The sequence below is a fragment of the Fusarium poae genome, chromosome 3 (assembly GCF_019609905.1).
Source record: "Fusarium poae strain DAOMC 252244 chromosome 3, whole genome shotgun sequence".
NCBI lineage: Eukaryota > Fungi > Ascomycota > Sordariomycetes > Hypocreales > Nectriaceae > Fusarium > Fusarium poae.
The window spans coordinates 3060063-3083923 of record NC_058401.1 but is presented as its reverse complement, the minus strand read 5'-3'; the positions used below and the strand labels follow the sequence as shown (position 1 = coordinate 3083923).

Here is a 23861-nt window from a genome sequence, read left to right as displayed (position 1 = left end):
GTAGAATCTCTGTGTGACGCACGTACAATGGGTATGCTGTAAATAGTAAACAAATAATTAGCGGTTGATCTCATTTGATGCCAAGTCAAAAAGTCAAAGTGTGTTTACTTTCGAAACAGGCTAGACCCACCATCTCTCGCTTGTGTTCCCGCTACATCTCTCCAACTGTCTCTGAGCTTTTGAATCTGGGTCTGGGTCTTGGTCTGGGCTTTGTTGACTCCCGCCCACCGACTACGGATACGGGCCAAAGCTCAAACCTCCATCTCGCTCGTCTCGTCCTAATCCCAGCCCGAGATCGATCTCCAAAACAACGTCACTTTGTCAACCCCTCGATTCGATTGCTCGTCCGCATGCGCAAATCTGAGTATCCGTGACGAGGGAGGAGGCGACTCGTTAGTAATTACGGATAAAGTCTCGTCTCGTCTCATCTTTATCTTCTCCTCAAAGTTGGGCGCCGCTAAGCTACTGCACCTAACTAAGCTCGCCATTGATCGCTTCTCGTCGAATCGCTCCCCATCTGCGACCCAACTTGGCGACCGCCGTCCCAAGTCGACGTCAACATACTTTTCGTATTGCACTGCACTGTACTGTACATACCTAAACTGACAGAAAGACGCCCCTCTTCTCCCCAACGTCATGGTTCGCGTTACCGAAGAGCTGGTGCTGTCGTCAGATAGTGTCACTCTCTACCACGCCGCTGATCCTCTACTCGGCCATCTTCCTCTGTTACTTTTCCACGGGCCCTCGACTACCGCAAACTATACCCTCAACAGTTCTCGAGTACAAGTCCACGTTTTTACGCCAGCCGGCTTCCAGAGCTTCCCCCGAATAACAATATCGCCCAATTCTCCATTCTACAGCGTCGTCCACCACCTACCCCGCGAGTTTCAGGGAGATGAGGTCTACCGGGCCCTCGCCTTCGGCCTCTTCAAATACTTTACAGAACTACCCGATTGCGTTAAATTATATCTCAAGAATCTATACCCCACAAGAGGTCGACGTCCTGGCAGTGCTCCAGCGCTGTTCAGCGAACAACATGCAGCCGATATTGTCAAGGACATGGTCCAGAGCGATCACACAGCCGACATCATCGAGACTCTGCAGGACGCTTTGCAGACACAACACATCAGCCATGTCGATCTCGACTTTGTTCTTCCGCCAGGCGCTATTGTTCCACTACAGTCTGTCGACCTCGAAGATGTACCCGACGACGAAGATGACATCCTAGACCCAACATTGCGACAGTATGGAGGATACACACCTCTGATAAAATTATTTGGAGAACCAGTGTTTCTACCTACTAGCCGACTACGAAGAGCACCGTCAAAGCCGACTGCGTTGAACCGAAGCAAATCATTCCTCAAGGATCAGAAAATGGAGTTGCGTATGAAACTGACAGAACTGGTCGAGACTGAGGAACGATATGTGGCCAAAGTGAGGGAGCTGGTGACGAATGTCGCAGCCGACTTTCGCGAGGGCGCTCAAGCACGAGCGCCTGGCAGTTTGAGCCCCTCTGAAGAAGAGTTGGAGAAACTCTTTCCCAATTCAGCAGACGGTATTCTGCAGGTCAACTCGGCCTTTATGGAGGAAATGCGGAGGATTCTCGACGACACTGAAGAGGAAGCCTTACGGGATATGGAGACGCCCACGATGAACTTTATGGGCTCCAAAATTGGCCGGACAAGAGATCCAAGCGGTGCCTTGGCCATCGCCAGATTATTTTTGGAATGGTTCCCCAAGTTTACAGAGTGCTACCAGGATTACATTAAAGCTAGCCAGCACTTTCCCACACTACTCAACTCATTCCTCGATCAACAGTCGAGCTTTAGGCAAAGAGTGGCTCAAGCTGGCGAACAGACGATCCGCTCCATCCTTATTGAGCCAGTGCAAAGGCTTCCCCGCTACAGCTTACTCATTGACCAAATCGTGGGATGTATCCCCATGACACATCCGGCTCTGCAGCCCATGCTCAAAGCCCGAGATATCATCACCAATATTTGCTCAATGGATGAGCCCTTGCCTGACAAGCCACATGTCACCAACCGGCTTCGGAATATGGTTGAAGCTTGGCCATTGAACTTGGAACCACAAGGTCGTCTCATCGCAACAGCCGACTTCACCGAACTGGCACCTCCCTTCCAACCTTTACTCAATCAGTCGGATCGATCCGGAATTTTCCTCCTCTTCTCAGACTGTGTGGTTATAATCAAGAAGATGAGTGGAACCATGACAGGTCGAGACCTCCTCCGTGAGATCGAGAAACCCTCTGCAGCTGGTTTACTTATCTCCATGACCAATGCCGCAGGTGGTCCAGCCGCGTATGAATTTGTCTTCACTGGATGGCATGACTTGGCCGAGGTTCGATTTACCGAGGCAGACGATGGAACGCTCTTCTGGATGACTTCGACGGAGGAGATGAGAGGTGCTCATCCAGGCGAGCACCGAATTAGTAAAGCGGTCACGTCGCGATGCTTCCTGCTACAAGAGATGTACGAAGCAAGAGCCGCCAAATGGGGAGAGGATGTGGTAAAGGCAAGAATTGAAGCTCGATTTTCGGAAAAGGAGCGAGAGGATCCTACCTGGACTTTACGGTCAGCGCGCATGCCAGATAGCAACCTTGGGCTTCACGCAGCTATCTTCCAGGAGGGTGCCGACCAGCTTATCGAAGGCCGCAAGGAGCCTGCCCCAATTCGAGTGGTTGTCGATCATGATATGGGTACTAAAGGGGCACCCGTAGGCCATTACGGGGTTGAGATTGTTGTCAACGTGACGACCAATGACATGAAGCGGGTATCAATGCTCACAGTTGGATTAAATGGGAGGCAATTCCAGGATGACGTTGCCCTGGAAGACTTCCTCCCTACAATGTCACGACGAGGTGAGCCCTGTCATGATGAGTCTTTGAACTTCTGAAGCTAATTAAATGCAGTGATCCAACTACTGAGCACGCAGCATAGTGTTTCCAATATGCAATTGACGGCACCTCTCGTCTCATATTACTCCAAGACGCTTCATGGTCTTCTACTCAACACCAGAGCGGAGAAGACCAGGTCATTTCTCGCTTCATCCCCTGTAAAACTCCTCTCCAGTTTCTGGGGCGGCAGCTCGGTCCATCTTTCTGACACGGCGAGTGTGAGCTCAAAACACAAGCAGGTGCCTTCGATACATCGCAACAACAGCCAGGCATCTGTCGTCAGCTCAATAAAGGGGGGCAAGGATGGCGTTTCTCAAGAGGAAACCCGTACCGATAACCCGTTAGTACGACTAGAGCAAACGTTCACTAGCTATGTCGCCGCTCTACAGAACCGCAAGGGTCTCATTATTGGTCGTACCTTGTTACAACGCTCAGTGGTTGACGAACTAACGGTCAATGAACTTTACAACAGACTCATCGAGATCCCTTATGATTTTGATGCCACTGCTGACCTAGGCACCGAGGTCATTTTTGTTGCTTTTGAAAAATTTCTTCGAATCGCATGGGCCGACCAAATAAGCCCAGTCATGTCAATGAAATCTCTGGATACTCTGCAAGCACGCGTTAACAAGAGAGTGCCCGGCGACTTTGCAGATTTTGTTAACTTTTTGTTCGGTGACATGGCTCCACAGAATCGCCGCGCGTTCACTGCTCTCATCAAGCTCTTGGCCGATCTGCTGGATGGGTGCGGCAATGATGGCGACAGAGGAGCATTGACACTTGCTTTTGCAGAGTTGCTAGTATATGACGGAACAGCCGCAAATTATATCAATCTACTCGATCGTCTTGTGGAAGACTGCGATCGGATCTTCGAAGAGCCCAGCTTGAACCACAGTTTTGGACTGGACAGCTCAACTTATGAGTCAATTAACTCGGCTATTCGTGGTAAAGGATACACCCCTTCGTTGGCATCAAACACGTCATCACTGCGCCGCAAGTTTGGTTTCGATACCCTATTGCGACAGAACAGCAAAGACGACCGATCATCAGTATGGCGACAACTCAGTAAGCACAGAAACCCCACAGCAAGCGAAGCTTTCAGCTTATCAAAAACGTCATTAGGCCGTTCGAGGTCCATCGATGACAACACAATACCCAAAAAGCTAGCAAGGAGACCAGGTTCCAGGGATCGTCCACCCATAGCAGGGGCGTTTGACGAAGCACAGAGACCAGGAAGCTCCCATCGATTATTGGAAACAATAGGAGAGCCAGAGACGGAGCGCCCACCACCGCGGTCGCCCAAGAAGAAGCGTCGCAGCTCTCTGTCGGATCTAAAGAACTACATGGAAGCGGTGACCCTGGACGATGACGAATCACCGCAGCCACTTCAAGACGCAAAGGAAACATCAGAGAAGCTCAACGCAAGCCCCAAGACAGCGACGTCTAGGATACCAGTTAGTCCCGGTGTGGCCCAGACGATGCGAGTATCAAGGCAGAAAGAAAATGTCTTAGACATGCTTCAGCCTAGTCTGCTTGAACCAAGTCCCTTGGAGCCTTCTGATGAGGCAATCCGTCGACCCGCACCACTCAAAACTCACAGGCATTCCAAGACATTATCTTCAAGTAACATACCGACGTTGCGCCCATACCGTTCTGCACCTCCAGGGGCTGAATCACCTCCTCGTCCAAACTCAAGCCCATCTAGGCGTGGAACTCAGAGACTCCGCTTACAATCTCCGCAAAAGCTTCGAGAACGGCTCAATACGGAGAAGCAGGCTGTTGACGACGTGGATGCTTCTCTCAGATCTGAGCTGTTCAAAATTGGCGAGGAAATGGCGCGCCTCAGTGATGCCCAGTCCCCAGGGTCACAGTCGGTTGATATGCGACAAGTGACGGCTGCCGTCCGGCAGTTGGAGGACCGAGTTCCTGCCGCCATCCAGGAGATACAAGAGAAGCACGCAGCAATCCAGCACGACATGGAAACTACGGTCAAAGCAGCTGAAGCCAAGGTCCGGGCCATTGATCAGCTATACAAAGAGGCAGTGGCAGAGAACGAATTACTGTATGAGAAATTCAACGGGGAGCTTGGCAAAATTGTCAAGGCTCTCAAGGGCAAGGGCAAAGAAGAAAAGGAAGAACTGATGGTTCGGCTGCGTGATCAAAGCGACGAGACAGCACGAATGAAGAAGGAGAACGCGCGACTCAAGCGCGAGATGGTTAGTCTGCGTGCGGCATTGAAGGGGACGACAGAGTAGGCGCTGCTGTCCTCTGGAGGGCTGGTTGGGAGGCTATTTGGGCGTTTGAAAAGGGTTCTGATGGTAATGAGTCAAGGGATTTGCTATGCCTTGACGGCCGGACTGTACATAACGCGACGGACTCGAGGCTTTGTCGGAGTAGGGAGCAGGGTCATGTGGCACGGACTGGCTCGGGTCTGGGAATCGGGGCCAGGACAATGGGTTCATGTCATGTTGTACAAGACGAATTAGAGGTTATGAAATTTCATGATGACGATAATCTATCCTTTCAAGTCGGGTATCATATGCGTATCATTCTGTGATCATTCTAAATCGTTTTGCTCGATCCAACACTCAAAGAAGAGGGGACCGGCTTTGACAGAGCGGATTGGCGTTGTGTTCTGGCCGCCAATAGCCGAACCTTGATTCAAAGAGGTGTCTGTTGGTGGTTGAAGGTTTGGTTGGGAAGGTATCCAATGTTGCGGATGCTAAGTCATTTAGCTCGGCGTATTTCAAATGAGACTTTGAACTTACCCCTATTGGTGCCGATGCTTCGTCACGTAGCTCAACGGCAAGTGTAAAAGTGCTACCTTCAGGCAAAGCAGACATCATCTCGGCTGCATGCGAGATACGCCTTAGAGCCCCCCGTAAAGCTTCATTTACATCCGTCCAATTCACACCACCCTCCTCATCCACACCTTCGACCAACGCAGGGCTATAGTTCCTCTCCTCTCTATCACCCCAGCCAATAGGAAACGTCTCAACGTCAAATACCCAACGCTCAAGTACATCAAAAGTCTTTGCAGCATGCATTACAACGGCTATACGGCGCACAGTGCCTTTTCGCAGTTGGACTGCTACAGAAGAGACAGCATCGTTTATCCACGTGCAGAGGCCAGGATGGCGGGACTGGTGGACGGGGAGGTTGAGGGCGCGTGCAGTGAGGAAAGTAGTTGCAGGGTAGAGACCGCGATGGTAAAGGAGGGTGTGAAGAGTGAGATTCAAAAAGATTGTAAAGGAAGAAAGGAGGTGTGATGCTTGGGCGGCGGGGATAGATGGGCCTAAGTCCATGGTGGTAATGTGGGATGTTGAGGAAGTGGTGATGTTAAAGAATCGGTGGTTTGGAAGACGTGGTGGGACGCGTTGAGTGGAACGCGATCTCACGTGATGCTACTGTCATGAGACATCTCAGAGCCATGAGAGGTTTGCGCGACAATACCGTCAGTACTAGGTACCTAGGCTTGAGCAATCACAGAATATCATTAAACAGCTTTCCTTACGCAAGTTGTGACGGTTTAGTTCTACATTACACTGTTCTAACTTTAGCTGTACAATTCATCTAGTAGGAAGTGCGCAAATTGAGCATTTCATTGTTCAGAGCTAGCTGGATTAGTAGGTAGTCCAATAGCAACTATATGCGTACAAAACTGTATTTATTTATTAGCAACGTACGAATTTCAACATAGGTACATGATTAGGTGGCGCATGACATATTGAAAGAGTAGCAACTTTGATGGTTCAACACTGAAAGCGTAACTGTAAAGTGGACAGCATAAAGTTGAGTAAGGCTACAAGGCCGTACTATTAAATAGAATTTCAATAAAACTTTATATGAATATATAAACCTGCAGAAATTCTCAAAAACGACACACTCTTTTTCCCTTTCTTATCCAACAAAACAACCGACATACCTACCTCCAGGGTGGACCTCCCATTTACTTTAAACCGTCACTGCCCCGCAGAACCTAAATGATCCACATATAGGGCTGAGGCAACTATTTCATGACGCACCTCCTTCTTCACTTTCGACTAGATAGCACCTTCCACTTCTACCTTCTCCACTACCGATTCCATCATTAAATTAGCTCCACTCATCTCCAAGCATTGTTGCAGCACTTGAAAGAATCTCTTCAGTAATCATCACAGTTCATCATGTCAGAATCGCTCAGCGTCCCTGCCATCCTCAGCGGCATGGCGGAAGCGCTGCCCACACATCCTCATAACGACGAGTCATCGGATCTCGCATCCTCCTATGAAGTTATCGCTCTTCTCATTCACTCATATCTCTCCGCTCTTGGCTTCAAGCTCCAGGGCTTTGACGAGGACAAAAAGCTAGGTAAGTCTACTCTACTCAACCCCCACGTAGCATCATACTCGGCTCACACAAGCGACCAATAGCTGAATGCGAATCACTTGCTCCTCGTCTGCCATCACAATGGAACTCGGGCTTCAAATCTTACAGCTTTGTATATTCGCACAAGCAGTCAGCCATGACCTTTAGTATTCGTGTGGATCGCATGGGCAAGAAGGTTGAGGTTCGCGGACTGGCTGTGGGAGACGATAATATTCGTCGTTTCGAACGATCGATTAGCGAAGTTGTGGACTCTAAGAAACTCCCTATTCGCATCACTATCAAGGACAATCAAGAAGACCGCAGTGACCTTGTTGAAAAGCTCCGCGCTGTGTTCACATCTGAGAAAGCTATTGCGGGTATGTTGCCCAGTATTACTATTAGGAGCGTTTACTGACTCACTCTTATAGATGTTCTCCATGACCTCAAAATCAACATCGTTCAAAAACTCATTCCTAAGCTCCAGAGTGAAGGGTATGTCGAGACTGCTGAGGCAGAGGACAACGCACGCTCTGAGCGCCGTGCTCAAGAAGCACAGAACCCAAACCGACCATTCCGTGGTGACCCTGCGCCTAACCCAAACATGCCTCCGCCTCCGGTAATCCCACTTCCCGAGATGGCTCGTCCCCAGCCTTACCCCATGGGCGACTTCCCTCCTCCAGGTTTTGAGGACGAGCACGAGGTGAATCGACCACGACCACCACGAGGCGGTCCTCAGATGCCTGGTGGGCATCCTTACGGCATCGGACACGACGACCTGTATCCGCCTAACCCTCTCAATCCTTTTTCTGGCGGGGGATTGCCTGCTCGCCCCGGTGGTCACTCGGGTATGCATCCCACCTTCGACGACCCATTGTTTACAGGACAAGGAGGTAATGGGCACGGAGACGATGGGTATGGAGGCTACGATCCCCAAGCTCCGCCCGGCGCGCGATGGGACCCCACTGGTCCTGGAGGTAATCCTCGATTCCCTGGTCCTGGCAGTGGACGAAGTAACAATCCTTTCGGTAGAGGTTTTGGAGGTGGCGATATAATTTGAGTTGCGACAATAGTTAGTGGCTAGCCATTCGTAGCTAGGCAGTAAAAGAATCACAAGGTTTGATTATCTACTTCTCGTTTATTTCGCATGTGACTCTTCCACTGAGATGTTTCTCTAATTCTATCTACAATTCATTTCCGTTCGTAATAATTCATGCCAACCCAAGGGCCAATCTATCTATCCTCTGCCGCGCAAACCAAGGCACGCGTCGCGCACGCCTTGTTTCTCCTTTTGTGTTTCCTAACTTGTAGTCTGGCACTTCCACAGTATTCTTCGCCGAACCGAGCCAGGCTGGTAATATTTCGTGACCATATGTGCAGTCGCTTCCTATTGTCCTGCCGAGCTGGCCACCTCGTTAAGCTTTATCTTCTCTTCTTCTGTCAGCATGTTATACCACTCTTGGAAGTTGGCAGTGTTTTCCTGGCCGCAACGGATGAAGAACTCGGTGAGGTAAGCTTGCGTCTCGTCGTCTCGCTGTCGCTGTCCACCTTCCACAAACGACATGAGGTCATGCTTGGTGGCTCCCAGGCTCAGGTCGAGAGTATCGTCGTCGTCTTCCCAGCCCTCCTCGTCGTTCTCGTCCTCAAAACTGGCAGTTGCCACAGCAGCAGCGGCAGCATTGGCAGCAGCCCGTTGGCCAGATGCGGATAGAAGTTCTTCAATGAGGACCTTGATAATCTTGAGTGAAGCAGGAATGACGGTGTACTGGTCGGGGTCTGGTGCCATGGCTGCTTGATTAGCGTCTTGGGCCTCAATAAATTGGGTGTAGAGGGTTTCTAGGTAGGTGCTGGAGGCTTGAGGATCGTGAGTTGTTGGATACATACTCTTCTTCGCACGTGAACGTGTCTTAATTAGCCCATCGTCCTGGTTTACGATTAAATCACCCTTGACCTGTGTTTGTGCAAGGCGAGGATCGTTGAGGGAGTAAAGTTTGGATAGAGCGATCACGCTAGACTTGTCAGTAATTGCCGAGAGCTTGCTTTAGTATTAACGTACTTTTGGCGGATTTCATCATATCCAGCAAAGTTGACAGAGTTCTCTAGCCACTTGGCTAAGACAACCTGCAGACCACTTTCCCCGCTGATCTGAATTTGACTTAAAAAGTCAACCACTTCGTGGGCTCCGGAAAGGGTGAGACGGGCAAACACGAGGATGAGAGACTGGATGAAGGCCGCGGCTTGAGCAGTGGCAAGTCGGTTGGCAACAGCTTGGAGAAGCTGGGGTAGGAAAGGACCAAGACGCTCTTGGCCAGCCTTCTCAACAAGCTCTGCGGCCAAACCACCAACCTCGGAGGCTGAGTTGTCCTCAATAGAGGGACCCAGGAGCCTGTCGACGATGTGGAGACAAACCTCGAGACCGGAGCGGCCGTTAGCATCTTGCCATGCAAGAACTTGCTGGTGATCATGCTGAAGCATCCACTTGACGACCTCTGATCCTGGTCGAAGAACCTCACCCTCGTTGGACTCCATGAGGAGGCGGTTCAGCTTGGGGAAAGTAGCTGCCACAAAGCCCGCAGGTAGTGGTTCGGGTCCGTTCTCGGCAAGGATAGCCAGCAGCTCGACGGCGACCTGAAAACTGTCAGTCTAGTTCTAAATTAGTTCGGTATAATAGCTTACTGTAACCAGAGGGTTATCTTCAGTGAGGTTGGCAACATCAAAGGCGCCGGTCAAGGTAGGCAGAAGCTTTCCGCAGAGGGCAGTATAAGACTCAGTATCCGATAGAGCAGTAACTACATCCTCAAGACCCTCGGAAATCAACATTGTGACTTGGAAGTTGCTAGCGCCAAGCTTGGCAAGCATGAAGAGAAGGTCAACGGACTGCACTTCATTGGAGAGGGCAATTCGAGTGTCCAGTGTGATAGCGGCGCGAAGAGACTCGGAGAGTGTAACGAGAAGTTCATCCGCATCTTCCATCTCACTGGGGTCCTTGCCATTCATGTAGCTTTGGATAGCATTGATGATGGGAACCTGTCTATCGGTAGGCACTTGACCAGCGTTGATCAAACCCTCCAGGGCCTTGATGCAGGCAACTTGAACAACCTCTGATTCCTCTTGCGTGATCGAGGTGATCATACGATCCAACAGCTCGGCAGGAGTCTGGTAAGATCGGCAAAGGATACCAGCAACGAGGTATCCTCTGGCCCGGAGAAGAGGCTCATCGGCCCGGTTGATGGCGTAGTCTACCAGTACAAGGTATGCATGGGCAACTTCCTCCGGAATTGGCTTGTCCATGTCTTGGAAGTCGCTGACCAGCATAACAAAAAGGTAGAGTGCCGCCTCCTGGTTACGCCAATCGGAACCTCCGTTGGCAAAGAGTGGTTGTGTCTGCCCAAACAGGCCTTCTATGGCCTTTTGGTTGAACCACTCACCCATCTTGATCAACAGATCACCAGCAGCAGTGCGTGCAGTGTAGTTTGCGGTGACGGAAGTCTCCTCGGCAAGGTACAAGGAGCAGTCTATATCCCACAGTTCCTCCTCTTCCCTAGTGACACGGGAGTATCCGATGAGCATGTTCATGATCTCTTTCATCCAGGGAACCTGCGATGCAGAGGGGTGGGCGTTGAGATGACCCTCAAGCTCGGCCTGCACCGGTGGAGCCCTGAAGCACTGGTTCAGGAAATCCAATTCCTCCAAAATGAGGAAGTCCAGGGTGTATGGCAGATTGTCGGAGTCCTCAAGTCGTCCCTGGGCATCCTGCTTGATGTACAGCTGTTCGTGGGGGGCTTGCAAGGTGGAAAGCTCCTCCCATACCGCACTAAAGAAAACAGTGCTCTGAGGTAAGAGAAGGTTGGGGAAGACACGTCTAATTCTAATGAGCGTCTTCACAACCTGGAGCTTGAGTGCGATGATGTTGCTCCAGGTGTCGGGCTGGCTACCATTCTCGAGGTTGGCTTCGGGGAGAGGGCTCTTCATCACAGTAATGAAGAAGGGGTTCCATTGTTGAATGAGTCCGTCAGCAAATGCGCGGACCTCCTTGGCGTGGTCCTCCCTGATCATATTGAGAAGATCGAAGCATCCTCGGAGGATTGAGATGGCAAGAGCTCGGTGCATGGGCTTTCGGTTCTCGTTGAAAGCGACTTCGGAGAGGGCCTTGGCAATATCCTGTGCCATGGAAAAGAACTGGTCCTCACTCAAACTCTCTTCGATTATGTCGTTGAGCAATCTCAAAGCACCGTGGAGTTGGGCATCGGTGCCAGATGGGACAACGGAAAGGACCGAAGGAAGCATGTTGGGCCACTGGTCGGGAAAGTCATGGACGGCGATCTTTCCGACTGCATAACTGGCAGAGATCTTGACTTTGCGGTCCTCTTCCTGGCTCAAAACCAAGTCGAGCAGAACCTGCTTGAGCTGGCCTCTGACCTCATCGGAGATGGGGATTTGAGGTTCATCGTCAAGCTCGTCATTGCTCCAGTTGTTCTCGATAAAGAGTCGCAGGTTGGTAAGGGCAGACTGGCGAATGCTTGTTTCAATCGAGGTATGAGCAGCGATGTTAGCGAGGGACAGCGGAAAGGCGGGATTCGTTCGTGCGCGCTTGAGCTCGATTTCGGCCTGTTGCCTGGGACCTTGGTCGGACAGTTGGGTACTGGAAAGAAGCTGCACCAACTGGTCCTCCATGATTGCGGATCGAGGACTTGTTGTGTTTGGGATTGGATGTGATGGAAAAAGTTGAGGTTGGCGGGGAGAAAGAAGCGGAATTGGTGACGATGGTGGGGGGGAGAAACAAAAAGCGGGACTCGAGGAAGAACAACCTGGAAGCCAAGGAAGGTAGTATTGATTTAGAGGTAGGATTTAAGGTTGATGCTTAATGGAGTTTCTCTCTTAATTTCGAAAGCTGTCAAGTTTATTTCTTGTAGAGATAGATCATTTATCTGTTTGGTAGCAGGATATCTCCTAAGTTCAAGTTATATTCACTAAAAAGGGACTCCCTGCTGTTGTGCAGTGCAAGTGGTTCTTTCCTCGACCGCGGGGCATTTATTCACGTGTTTTCGATGGTTTTATCTGGACCCCTTTTTTTTACTACCCGACTTGAACAATCCCTTTATTGAACAATGACGCCAGCTGAGCCTCAAAAAGTATTGGGCCACTGATGAGATATCACGGCCTTTTTATTTATCGTGAGAAAGGCAGACATAGATTGACTTGGATAAGCTTGTGCTGAAATAGAATCTGTGCTCCAGTTCAGAAAACTTCCTTGGTTCATCTCTATCAGTTAACCCAGATCAAGACATCATTATGAATTAAACATTATTTGACCCGAGAAAGATGATTCAATTCATTTGGGACAAAACCTATGTGCCTAACCATATGCATCAAAGATCAAAAGTTGAAGCATCTAGATAGGTGCAAGCAAGAGTACTTACCCTAAAGTGGATAATGTATAGCTGGTGAGACACTATCGACATCCATAAAAGTAGAGGAGTGACCTGGGCAGCAGTACTCCAGTGGTGGAACAGTAGAAGCGAATGATGTAAATATTTGAGTAGATGAATTATTGAACAGATCGTTCATGACGGCTAGCTCTCAATCTGGTTGAGAGCATGCAAGTAATAATGGAACCTAACCGATTATAACTCTTTCTATCTCACGTTGTGCATTGGCTTATTCGAAGTACACATCGACAAAGGCAGCAAACCGTTTCATTCTTGGACAATTAGACACAATAGTTCTATAGTTCCATAGAGTTTTAGCTAAAACTACGGATATATATCGTAAACTCGGGATTTCACCTCTTTTTGCCGCGAAAACCCATTAACTCGTACGAGGCTAGTTGTAATGCCCCATTAAGAGGGTTGAGAATACGGATTGACATGACAAGACATATGATAGATCCTATTTATGTGTGTATTTTGTATACACCGCCGCATTGTGAAGGATTCAATGTAGTCCCTCTCTGACAAATTTGTGTGGATTTATCAAGTCATAGCTACACATCACGCAATGACCCATTGCAGGCGTAGACTCCAATGTAACAGCTGTAAGCATCGCAACGATATACCGACAGGCTGACGCTTTTTGTTCCCTAGTAAGGAAAGTCCTTAGTCCAGCATGGACCCGAAAATTTTGGTAGATCTGTTTCAGTGCCGTGATGTTCTCGGTGTTATTTGAGCTTCCACGGAAATACCGACATGACACCTGCAGCTGCTTGCGTTGATGTGAGTCGAGTACAGTATTATCATGACACATTGGTGGGAAACATTGGAGCAGTATTCGGCATTTAATAAATAATCGTTTCAGGAAAGTTGTTGTAAGTAAAGATGGTGGAAAAAACGGTTAAGTTGGCGTTGTAGCCGAAAGCCATCACCAGCCGCTACAATGGGATTTGGTAGGGGTTTTGGGGACGGCACTGCAACGCCGATATGATCCATATCAAGCAGAAAAATGCGATGCAATGGAGCTCTAGATTGAGAGGGGGTTCAAGAGATCGGGCGACAAAGTTTCGGGTAAGGGCCGAAATACAATGACTTACGCGGTTGACAATGAGATAGTGTTTCATTGACTACTGAATTAAAGATTTCAGTTCGCTGATAGAGATGATAGGGCAGATAGCTCCCGCTGAGAAGGAATCTGGGTCTAAAACCAAGGGTTGACTCGATGAGATCGAGTAATGAATTTATTCTACAGTTTACGACTAAGCCTAATCTGGTCGGGGCCTAAGTACCGGTATCTCAGTCGTATCGTCCCAGCGATAACGAAGTATCACTGACCAATTGCATGTCTTCGTTTATATCCGCCTGGGGTAATTGCCCCTCTTGTGGCATGGCTGGCTTTGATAGCATCTGCATGGCATTTTTTACCAAGCCGAACCTATGCGTTGACCATGTTTGTTTCTCATTGCTGCAGTTCTACAATTTAACAAATTGGATACCACTGTAACAGAATTGTAGATCATCCTACTCGGAAAAGAAAGCCATCTCGGGGAACTGCCATACCGTCTACGTCAACACAGGTCCAAAGACGCTGTTGCAGCCACTCATACAATGATACCAAGCATTTGCTCCATGGATTTTAGAGTCTCGCATGTGGGGGCACCCACTAAAACACGACCTGGGTCCCTTGTACCTCGACTCATCTCTCCGCAATATTCATTGCTCTTCCGTGCCGATAGAGGCGCATACGTACCTGGGCAAGCTTGACGATATGTCGATGAATGAATCATGTTGGAGCATCTTTACGAGGGTATTACCTAAGATTGTTGGAATGTCTTTTATGATGATTGTTGTCTGAGAAATGAGATGCAAAAGTCAGTTGCAAATAGGATAAAAAAACAACGTTTCAACTACCGGAAATGCAAAGAACTTAGTTGTTCAACTAAACCAACCATAGTCAGTGTGGCCGCCGGCGAGGATCCTGGTATTACCGGCTAGTTATCTACAGTAGCAACGGTCGGGTCTGGGGATGAAGATCGAGCTGATAGTGGCTGCTGATGGCTGATAACCTGCCTGCATTACAGTGGGCATACATGAAGCTCACATTTAGTTAGATGGAGGGGACCCAATCTCAATCATCAAACCATAAATACCAAGCTTGCCCGTCACCCTCGACAACCGCGTTTTCCAAGACAGAAGAACGAGGTGGAGAAGATTCAGTTGCTTCCTTCTCAATCAATCCCTCTGCTTCGATTAGGCGAGAGTGCCATCACATCATCTTCTTTCTGCCCTTACTTGGATTTAATCCTAGTCTGCCAGCCTTACGTTATTGTCACCTGCACGTCATAACCCCTCGCCTTGGAGTCGTGATACGGAAAAGTCAATTACTTTTTAAAGTTGCTCCCGAAGCTTCTTTGACTTTTATTTCTTTTCATCGTCCCCTTATACCGTTTTCATCACATCACACATCGACGCCATGGAAACCAGATCAAGATTTAAAGTCTTTGCCGACAAGGTCGCCGTCGAGTCTGAACCTGGCTTGACGAGTACGCAGCTTATGGTATGAAGGCTAGGGCATATAATGTCACGCGACCTACAAGACGGAGTTGTACTAAACTCTTATACAGCTTACGAACCATGATCTCAAACCCGTCGAGAAAGAGCGCCGTCTATGGGGTCCTTGGAACTTTGTCGGTTTCTGGATCGCTGACTCTTTCAACATCAACACTTGGATGATCTCGTCAGCCATGATCGTCAACGGACTTTCATGGTGGCAGGCATGGCTTTGTGTTTGGATTGGTTACAGCATCACTGGTATCTTTGTCGTAATTAACGCGCGACCTGGTGCCGTCTACCATATCAGTTTCCCCGTCATCAACAGAAGCTCCTTTGGTATTTGGGGTGCCTTGTGGCCCGTCTTGAACCGTGCTGCTATGGGTATGTCTCGTCTCCCTGACGGCTTGTGCGATCAATTGTTAACACTGAATAGCTTGTGTCTGGTATGGAGTTCAAGCTTACATTGGTGGAAACTGTGTTTACCTCATGATTCGATCTATCTGGAAGTCATGGGAAAACGTCCCCAACACGTTCAGCGAAGATGCTGGCACAGACACCGCTCACTTTGCTTCGTTCATGATCTTCTGGATTTGCTCTCTGCCAGCCCTCTGGTTCCCTGTTCACCAACTCCGGCACCTGTTCACAGTCAAGGCCTACGTTGTTCCTGTTGCCGGTATCACCTTCCTCGCATGGACCATCTCGCGTGCTGGTGGCATTGGTCCCATTATCAAGCAGCCCAACACTGTTCATGGCGGTGATCTGGCTTGGGAAATTGTCAAGGGTATCATGTCGTCAATTTCCAACTTTGCCACGCTTATCGTCAACGCCAGCGATTTCTCCCGATTTGCACAAAAGCCCAGAGACGCCCTATGGTCACAGCTGATTACCATTCCTATGGGATTTGCCATCACCTCCTTTATCGGAATTATCGTCTCCTCTGCTTCTACGGCCCTGTATGGTAGGGCTATTTGGAACCCTCTTGACTTACTAGACGAGTTCATCAACGACGGAAATTCCGCGGAACGCTTCGGTGTCTTCTTCATCGCATCGTCATTTACACTAGCTCAGGTCGGTACCAATTTGGCTGCCAACAGCGTGTCAGCCGGAAATGATTTGACTGCTCTTCTCCCCCGTTGGATCAATATACGACGCGGAAGTTATATCTGTGCTTGTTTGGGCCTCGTGATTTGCCCCTGGCAGCTTCTCAAGGACAGCAACCAGTTTACAACATATCTCTCTGCCTACAGCGTATTCCTCAGCTCTATTGCTGGTGTCATGATTTGCGACTACTACATAGTTCGCAAGGGGTACATCGATGTGAAGGAGCTTTATGACGGCCGCAAGGAGGGGCCGTATTACTACACCGCTGGCTTCAACTGGCGCGGTTATGCTGCCTACATTTGTGGAATCGTTATCAACGTCGTTGGTTTTGCCGATGCAGTTGGCGCAAAGAACGTTCCTATTGGTGCTGTTCACGTTTACCAGCTCAACTACTTCTGCGGCTTTGGCGTGTCTATGATTATCTACTATACTCTGTGTAGGCTTTGGCCGGTGGCTGCGACTAGCGACCGCTGGATGGAAGTCGGCGATGAGATTGATGATATACATTTGGCTTATGACTCGAGAAGCCCTTCTTACGACGAAGAAAATGCGACAGGAGGGACATCAAAGGCCACCGAGGATACGAAACAATTCTAGGTTTGGATATGGCAGGGAGTTTATTTAACGGAAGATGTTTGATCATGTATGTTATCTGAGCTATGGTATGTATATTATAGTCTGAGCTATATTCTATACAATGAAGAAATGAATGGACTGTTTTATCTTTAGGATCAGTATATCTGTTTGCCAATTCATTTCTCGCTTTTAGAACACCCGATTCTCATGTGTAATTCTGGAGCGGGACGGCGCGCTCGCTTAAATGATTTAAGGTTTGATGCGGGGTGACGTCAGATATGCGGATGGGCCCTTCTTACATTAATCCCGTCTCTTTTCGCAGCAGGACTCAATTCCAATATAGAATAAACTAGGGATAGCAGAAGACTTGGGACCTGAGCATGCGTTATTAAGGAGTAATAGTCTACGATCGAGTATGAGATAGTAAAAAGAACGAAACTGTTTCATGTCTTGGGTAATTAACTAGACGACTTGAGTTTTCTATAACCGTCAAGACAGATTAACAACTGCCAAAGAGCTTTTGTTTCACACATGCATAAGGCTGCATGATCAGAGTCAGTCGTGGATAGAACAAAAGATCTGCATACATGTGCTTAAAAGTAATTAAACGGGAGTTTACACAGGTGTGTCTGTTGGAAATCATTTATGCAGCGCGGGTGTTCCCGCACTGCCACGTGCAAAAATTGAATCAGGCAAGAACTAGAAACGAATTCTGTACCTCCCTCACTTACCACCATGCACAGCCGTCGCTATCAACGTAGCCAAAAGTTTCAAAAAGATAATCTTATGAATCACATGCCCCGTACTGGAATCGAACCAGTGATCTTATCATTACTAGTGATACGCTTTACCACTGAGCCAACGGGGCTTATGAGGTGATTCCTCGTTTGTTAAGGTAATCCCCGAGATCAGAAATTATATTGTCGCCGTTCAAGGAAACAAGGCAATAGCGCCCTCCCAATTTGGAATTGAAACAGGCGCAGTTATGTCCAGGGCGTTTCTATGTTATATTCGGTGAATATACATTGCGTCATACAATCGGCTATGCACCGACTAGCCAGTTGTATTACTTCGCCTTGTGTCATATTTTTGGAGACCTTGCAGTTTGAGTTTTACAGTATCTCTCAATGGCAACATGAATGTTGCACAAGACCTGAGTGCACATGCTTGATTATCTTTCCTCATTACTTTACCCTGCTGCACATATGGATGGCAGACCCATGTCGTCTTGTTCGATTCACGATTCATAATACCATCGCAGAGAAGGAGTGTAAAATTGTTCGAATTAGTGAGATCAAAGTTTCCGTTCAGTCAGTCTGGCATGTACTTTATTAGCGTTCACATCGGCACTCGTTGAAGTTTTGTGTAAATCCTAGCCATGTGGGCTTTTCACCGTCTTGTACCCTCTTCGCATTGACATCTGTGCTTAAACAGGTGACACTGCACGTTCCACTGGACTTTTCATTTGTCTTTGTTTCCTTATTTTCGTATAGTATGATAGATCGTAGCTGAGAGTGTTTTGGATATTCTTAATATTTAAAAGACAAATGTTTCTGGAGAGAATTACATAGACCTGAACAAAGAATACATGTTTACAGCATGAGTTTCAAGACTACATAGTAGGTTTCTATCAATGAATTTTGATTCGCAGACACGTGCTAGTGCATGCAAATAAGAGAGGTAGTCAGTTGACATGAAAAATATGTCAATGCGGTATTAACAACCCTGTATCTGGACATCTGGACATTTGTTATCGACAACTGAGTAGGTATTATACTTCGAATTATACAGTTTAATTCTGTATGGTACAATTGGTTGTTGTAACACCTGTCAATCAACCAACCATTCACTTAAGCCCTTATGCCCTGCTCAATATCAATAAAGCAAGGAACAATAGTAGACAATCGCCCTCGCAATGCTGAAAAAATAAATAAACATGTAATCAAAATCGGTGTTTGGTGTCCGGGTTTCACTTGACAAAAGCCACTGATTTAAATGGAGGTCCACTAAAGCAAGGCACATTTGGGGGAGCCCGCCCACTGCGGATCATTCTCCGGCCCGCCTTGACCAATACCCCGCCTGAACAGGATTTGTGGTAGCAAAAAAAATGACCGATATCGTCGGCCATTGAGGAAAATTTTTCTAGAGGTTACACATTCTGGTCAAACCAAATTTTAGACTGAGTGTAAAAGACACTATATTATTCCATTCTTCAAATTCTCCACGACCTCGACGTGACACTATATTCAACATGTGTGGTGTTTCGGGTATTTTGGTGAGTCTCGAGTCCTGTTCTCTGTTGCCCCTCCCCCGCGCTCAGTGAGACCCTTGCCCGTGCTCGGACTTGAGACGGAAGTGCTACCAAAAGAGCAAACAAAAAAAAAGAGCGATACGTTGCATGTAGACAAACGCTGACTTTTCTATACAGCTGGGTGACCAGGAAGCTACTTCTGCCGCTATCGATTTGCACGAATCTTTGTATTACCTCCAACATGTTAGTCAACGATCGCGAAAACAATCGCATACCGAACCTCGAATATCCAAGGAACGGATTACTGATACTGGGAATAGCGAGGACAAGATGCGGCAGGTATTGCTGTTTGCCAGGGAGGAAGAGTCTCCCAGTGTAAGGGTCTGGGAATGGCCAGCAAGGTCTTTTCCGATGGCCGACGACTTGAGCATCTGCCCGGATATATGGGTATGGCATCGCGACATACAGATGGATGATACAGAGACTGACTCTCTAAAGGCCTGGGACATGTCCGCTACCCCACCATGGGCACCGCTTCTGCGTATGTATGACTGTCAATATGCTATTTACATAACTGAACGCGTCACAGATCCGAGGCTCAGCCCTTCTACGTGAATGCGCCATTCGGAATCTCAATGAGCGTCAACGGTAACCTCGTCAACACCGAATACCTCCGCAAATTCCTCGACGAAGAAGCCCACCGACATGTCAACTCCGATTCCGACTCTGAGCTCCTGTGCGTAATCGCAGCTAGCACTGATTCGAACCACAATGACTGATTTGTACCAATAGTCTCAACATCTTCGCACACGGACTTCAGCAGCTCGGCAAGACTCGCGCCAACTCTGAAGATATCTTCACTGCTCTGGGCGATGTATATGCGAAATGCCAGGGCGCTTTTGCCTGCACTGCCATGATCGCTGGCTTCGGTATCCTGGCTTTCCGGTGAGTTATGTCAAAGGCTTAAAAGTGTGTCTCGTGTCTAAATGGAAACAGTGACGCCAACGGCATTCGACCCCTTTGCATTGGTTCCCGACCTTCCGCCACTCTGTCCGATACCAAGGATTACATGGTTGCTTCCGAATCTGTCGTTCTCAAGCAGCTTGGCTTCGAGGATATTATCGATATTCTTCCTGGACAGGCCTGCTTTTTGCAAAAGGGCTGTGCTCCCAAATTCCGCCAGATCATCAATGACCGACCTTACACCCCCGATTGCTTCGAGTTTGTTTACGTTGCCCGCCCTGACTCAACTATGGACGGTATCTCCGTCTACCGCAGCCGACAAAACATGGGAGAGAAGCTGGCCAAGAAGATCCGCGCGGTTCTTGGAGAGAAGGCAGTTGAAGAGATCGACGCTGGTATGTTGTTTTCACACGCCATTTGTAGCTCAGACTACGCTAACATGTTTTCTAGTTATTCCAGTACCTGAGGTATGCTATGTCGAAGCATATACTAATCCTCCTTTCTGTGGTAACTAACTCCTTCGCAGACAAGTAACATTGCTGCTGCAACTCTTGCTGAGAAGCTCGGCAAGCCATATGTGACTGCTCTTATCAAGAACCGATACGTCCAAAGGACTTTCATTCTCCCCAACCAAGCTCTCCGAATGAAGAGCGTCCGCCGAAAGCTTTCACCCATCGACTCGGAGTTCCGCGGCAAGAACTTGATTATAGTGGATGACAGTGTCGTCCGTGGAAGTAAGCATCGCATCTTATAAGCTAGATATACTACTGATTCGAGATTAGCTACCTCACGACAAATTGTCCAGATGGCTAGGGATGCTGGTGCTGTTAAGGTTATCTTTGTTTCAGCCTCTCCCGAATGCATGCACCCTCACATCGTAAGTTTAGCCCAACTACTTTACCAAAGAATAATGCTAACAATACTCAAGTATGGTATCGATCTCGCGGACCCAATTGGTAGGAACTACTCTGATCCATCGCTCGAATGCTCTTGCTAACACTCCAAAAGACCTGGTTGCTCACGGTCGAACAACAAAGGAAATTGCCGATTATATCGGTGCTGACGAGGTCATCTTCCAGGACCTTGATGGCAAGGACGGATTGAAGGCTGCTTGTATGGACGCTGCCGAAACCACAAGCAAGGTTGAAGACTTTGAGGTCGGTGTCTTCTGTGGTCGGTACGTCACAGAAGTCCCAGAAGGATATTTCGAGCACCTGAGCGATCTCCGAAACGGAAAGCGAAAGGCCAAGGCAGCCTTGACAGAAATCAAGGCTGGTGGTGATGAAGGTGCCAATGTCGTCGTCAGCTCTGGACCTACAAATGGCCCACCTGCCTCTGACGAGCGAGAAGACATCAGGTGAGTTCTTGTCAGTGATCCTTACTCCTTGCGTATACTGACTAGTCAACAGCCTTCACAACATGGCAAGCGAGCAGATGACAACGTCATAAACGTTGACGATAATGCTCAAGCAACTGAGTGCAAAGATTATCGGAATGAAGATTCCGGCCAAGAGAGGATAGATTCGAGGAGTCGATGAGTGAGAGACCTGTGAAATTTGGGTCTGAAAATGCCCATGGTGGACATGATAGTCCAAACAACCTTGATGAAAAATAATGTAGCCCCGAGAGCTGTCAATCAGCCAGGAACAAGTGTCTGGACACAGCACCGACGCTGGCTGGCAGCTCGATCAGACACCACCGATACTAGAGATGCCGCAAGGCAGAGATCAAAACGAGATATGAAAGGCCAGAATTTATGAGCGTTGCTTGAATTATTGCTGCTATGTCCCTGTGTCAGTTGGCCTTGTCTTGTGCTCCGCTTTCCCAGTCTCGGAGTCACCCTATCGCCCCAGGTTGTGGACTCATACACCGGGTAGGGGACCGGCATGATATTATGCTGAGTGGGCATGAATTGGATCAACGACGGTCCAAGCGAGAGTGGTCAAAACATGTCGTCTAGCTCAGGGTTCTCAGAAAGCCACCGTGGTAAGCATATCCCTATCAAGTCTCGTAATTTGACCCATCGAGTAGATTATAGAGGGGAAACAAGTACGGTGAGCAAGGTGAAAGACTTTGACTATCGTGAAGGGTCCATCAAGATAGTTTCATGGTGGAGTTGTTGAGAAGGTGGGAGGAGCCTCATGAGGAGAAAGCCTTGGCTTCTCCTCTCAAAACAAACCCGGTCTAGCTCACCAACCTGCCACTCGAATTAGTTGGAGATGATGGTTGGAGAGCTTGGTTAACTGGATCTCGGTTAGGGCCAGACCGGAGATGCCAAGACGATTTTTTAGTATCATGACTAAGGTGATAGTAATAGTTCTCATGGTCTATGTTAGTCAGAGACTAATGTTACAGTCGAAGTGAAGGAGTCATGTTAAAATCAATACCCAATACAGATATTTCAGTGGCAGAAAAATTCCTAGTCAAGGTTGCATGCGGATCATGGCATAGGTAGTGTATGTAGTGAAGTGCCATGACGGTTCATAAGCTCCGTTGTAGCTAAGGTGGGATCCATCACGATCTCCAACGCATAGAAGAAAAAAAATATGTATCAGGGTTCCCCTCACAATAGAAGAAAAAAAAACAAGGACGTGGAAGAAAAGAAAAAGAAGAAGAACAAGGCTTCGAAAGACAGCTGATTTCCCAATTGGGTCGTTGTGTCACTTCTGGCTGGACGGTCCCATAAAGACCCATATACGACAAGCTTTCTGCCGACTGTAATGGAAGACCCATGATGCAGGTCCCGAAGGTTCGGCTGCACGATATGTCGTTTCCTTACCCTTTCGGGGAGCGTTGGTATCGGCTTTAGTCGGGGGATTGGGCTAGATGAACGTGGGGCTTGGCCTTTGCTTTGTTACCTATTAGGACTAGAGTTGAAGGGAAGACGAAAAGGCCAGGCGAGCATGGGATTCATCATTGGGGGTATATGCTGTAATCTGATATGGGGTGACTTATACAATTTACATATTGTCAGAGACGCTGAGCACTGTAATCAATTCTGATTGGCACCGAGTCATGAGATCTCCAACACTGTACACTATACCTTGCTGGGGGCTGTATCGTACTGTGCCTCCCGTCTGTAAGATCCCGGTCGTTCTTACGAGTGCATGTTGCCAGCATCTTTATTGAACTAACTGTCTAGGCTCTGTCTCCAGTTCATCCATAGAATGTTCCATACTGAAACGAGGCTCAATCTGGATTTGGTATATTTCGCATCATTGCGTGCTTCTCTATTACCTGGTCAAGTACACAAGTAGTTACTAGGCTACTAGGGAGTAAGTTAGTAGTACCTTAGTAGCTGTTGTCTTTATTGCTGTCACTCTTGTACAGTCGTAAAAAACGGTACCTGCCGGTTTCTCTGGATTGGGCTCATGGAACTAACGTGCCTGCCTATCTTCCTATAGAGTGGGAGACTCGCACCTTCTTCCATTTACCCCTCCATCATCTTTCCTCCCACCTTCCAGTCTACCTGTACCTTAGCTTTAAGGTACCTATCTCTACATTCCATCCGTCTCCTCCATCCATTACTTTTCTCTTCCGTCACCTTTTTTTGATTCATCATCGTCATTACATACCTACCTACTACCAGACTCGTCTTACTCCCCCCCCGCCTTACACTCGTACATCGTGCACCTCGTTACAATCTCTTTGTCTCAGTCCATCATGAACCTTCTGTAACGACTCGCTCGTCACATCCAAACCGCTGTCTCGCCCGCCACAAGAGAGCTCG

The 23861-nt window shown here is 48.3% G+C and overlaps 6 protein-coding genes and 1 non-coding gene across 7 annotated transcripts; 4 read left to right on the top strand and 3 right to left on the bottom strand.

Annotated features, from left to right (window-relative positions):
- Positions 1-636: 636 nt before the first annotated feature.
- Positions 637-5169, top strand: FPOAC1_008413 (uncharacterized protein; the record flags this gene model as incomplete). The annotated part of the gene is made up of 2 exons (XM_044852855.1): positions 637-2878; positions 2930-5169. 2 exons carry the CDS (start codon positions 637-639, stop codon positions 5167-5169), a joined length of 4482 nt encoding a protein of 1493 aa, XP_044705525.1.
- Positions 5170-5471: 302 nt separating this feature from the next.
- FPOAC1_008412 (uncharacterized protein) lies at positions 5472-6219 on the bottom strand (the record flags this gene model as incomplete). The annotated part of the gene is made up of 2 exons (XM_044852854.1): positions 5472-5636; positions 5683-6219. The coding sequence occupies 2 exons, from the start codon at positions 6217-6219 to the stop codon at positions 5472-5474; spliced, it is 702 nt and encodes a 233-aa protein (XP_044705524.1).
- An 861-nt stretch (positions 6220-7080) lies between these two features.
- On the top strand, positions 7081-8318 carry FPOAC1_008411 (uncharacterized protein; the record flags this gene model as incomplete). Its single annotated transcript, XM_044852853.1, has 3 exons — positions 7081-7264; positions 7327-7638; positions 7690-8318. The coding sequence occupies 3 exons, from the start codon at positions 7081-7083 to the stop codon at positions 8316-8318; spliced, it is 1125 nt and encodes a 374-aa protein (XP_044705523.1).
- A 327-nt stretch (positions 8319-8645) lies between these two features.
- FPOAC1_008410 (uncharacterized protein) lies at positions 8646-11932 on the bottom strand (the record flags this gene model as incomplete). Its single annotated transcript, XM_044852852.1, has 4 exons — positions 8646-9046; positions 9143-9267; positions 9315-9886; positions 9935-11932. The coding sequence occupies 4 exons, from the start codon at positions 11930-11932 to the stop codon at positions 8646-8648; spliced, it is 3096 nt and encodes a 1031-aa protein (XP_044705522.1).
- A 3228-nt stretch (positions 11933-15160) lies between these two features.
- On the top strand, positions 15161-16938 carry FPOAC1_008409 (uncharacterized protein; the record flags this gene model as incomplete). The annotated part of the gene is made up of 3 exons (XM_044852851.1): positions 15161-15244; positions 15312-15621; positions 15674-16938. The coding sequence occupies 3 exons, from the start codon at positions 15161-15163 to the stop codon at positions 16936-16938; spliced, it is 1659 nt and encodes a 552-aa protein (XP_044705521.1).
- Positions 16939-17713: 775 nt separating this feature from the next.
- FPOAC1_008408 lies at positions 17714-17785 on the bottom strand. The gene has a single exon. It is a non-coding gene; the product is annotated as a tRNA-Thr (tRNA).
- Positions 17786-19168: 1383 nt separating this feature from the next.
- On the top strand, positions 19169-21580 carry FPOAC1_008407 (uncharacterized protein; the record flags this gene model as incomplete). The annotated part of the gene is made up of 13 exons (XM_044852850.1): positions 19169-19192; positions 19346-19411; positions 19489-19615; positions 19667-19709; positions 19758-19904; positions 19961-20113; positions 20165-20526; positions 20582-20598; positions 20658-20865; positions 20914-21008; positions 21060-21087; positions 21140-21488; positions 21541-21580. The coding sequence occupies 13 exons, from the start codon at positions 19169-19171 to the stop codon at positions 21578-21580; spliced, it is 1659 nt and encodes a 552-aa protein (XP_044705520.1).
- Between the last annotated feature and the right edge of the window lie 2281 nt (positions 21581-23861).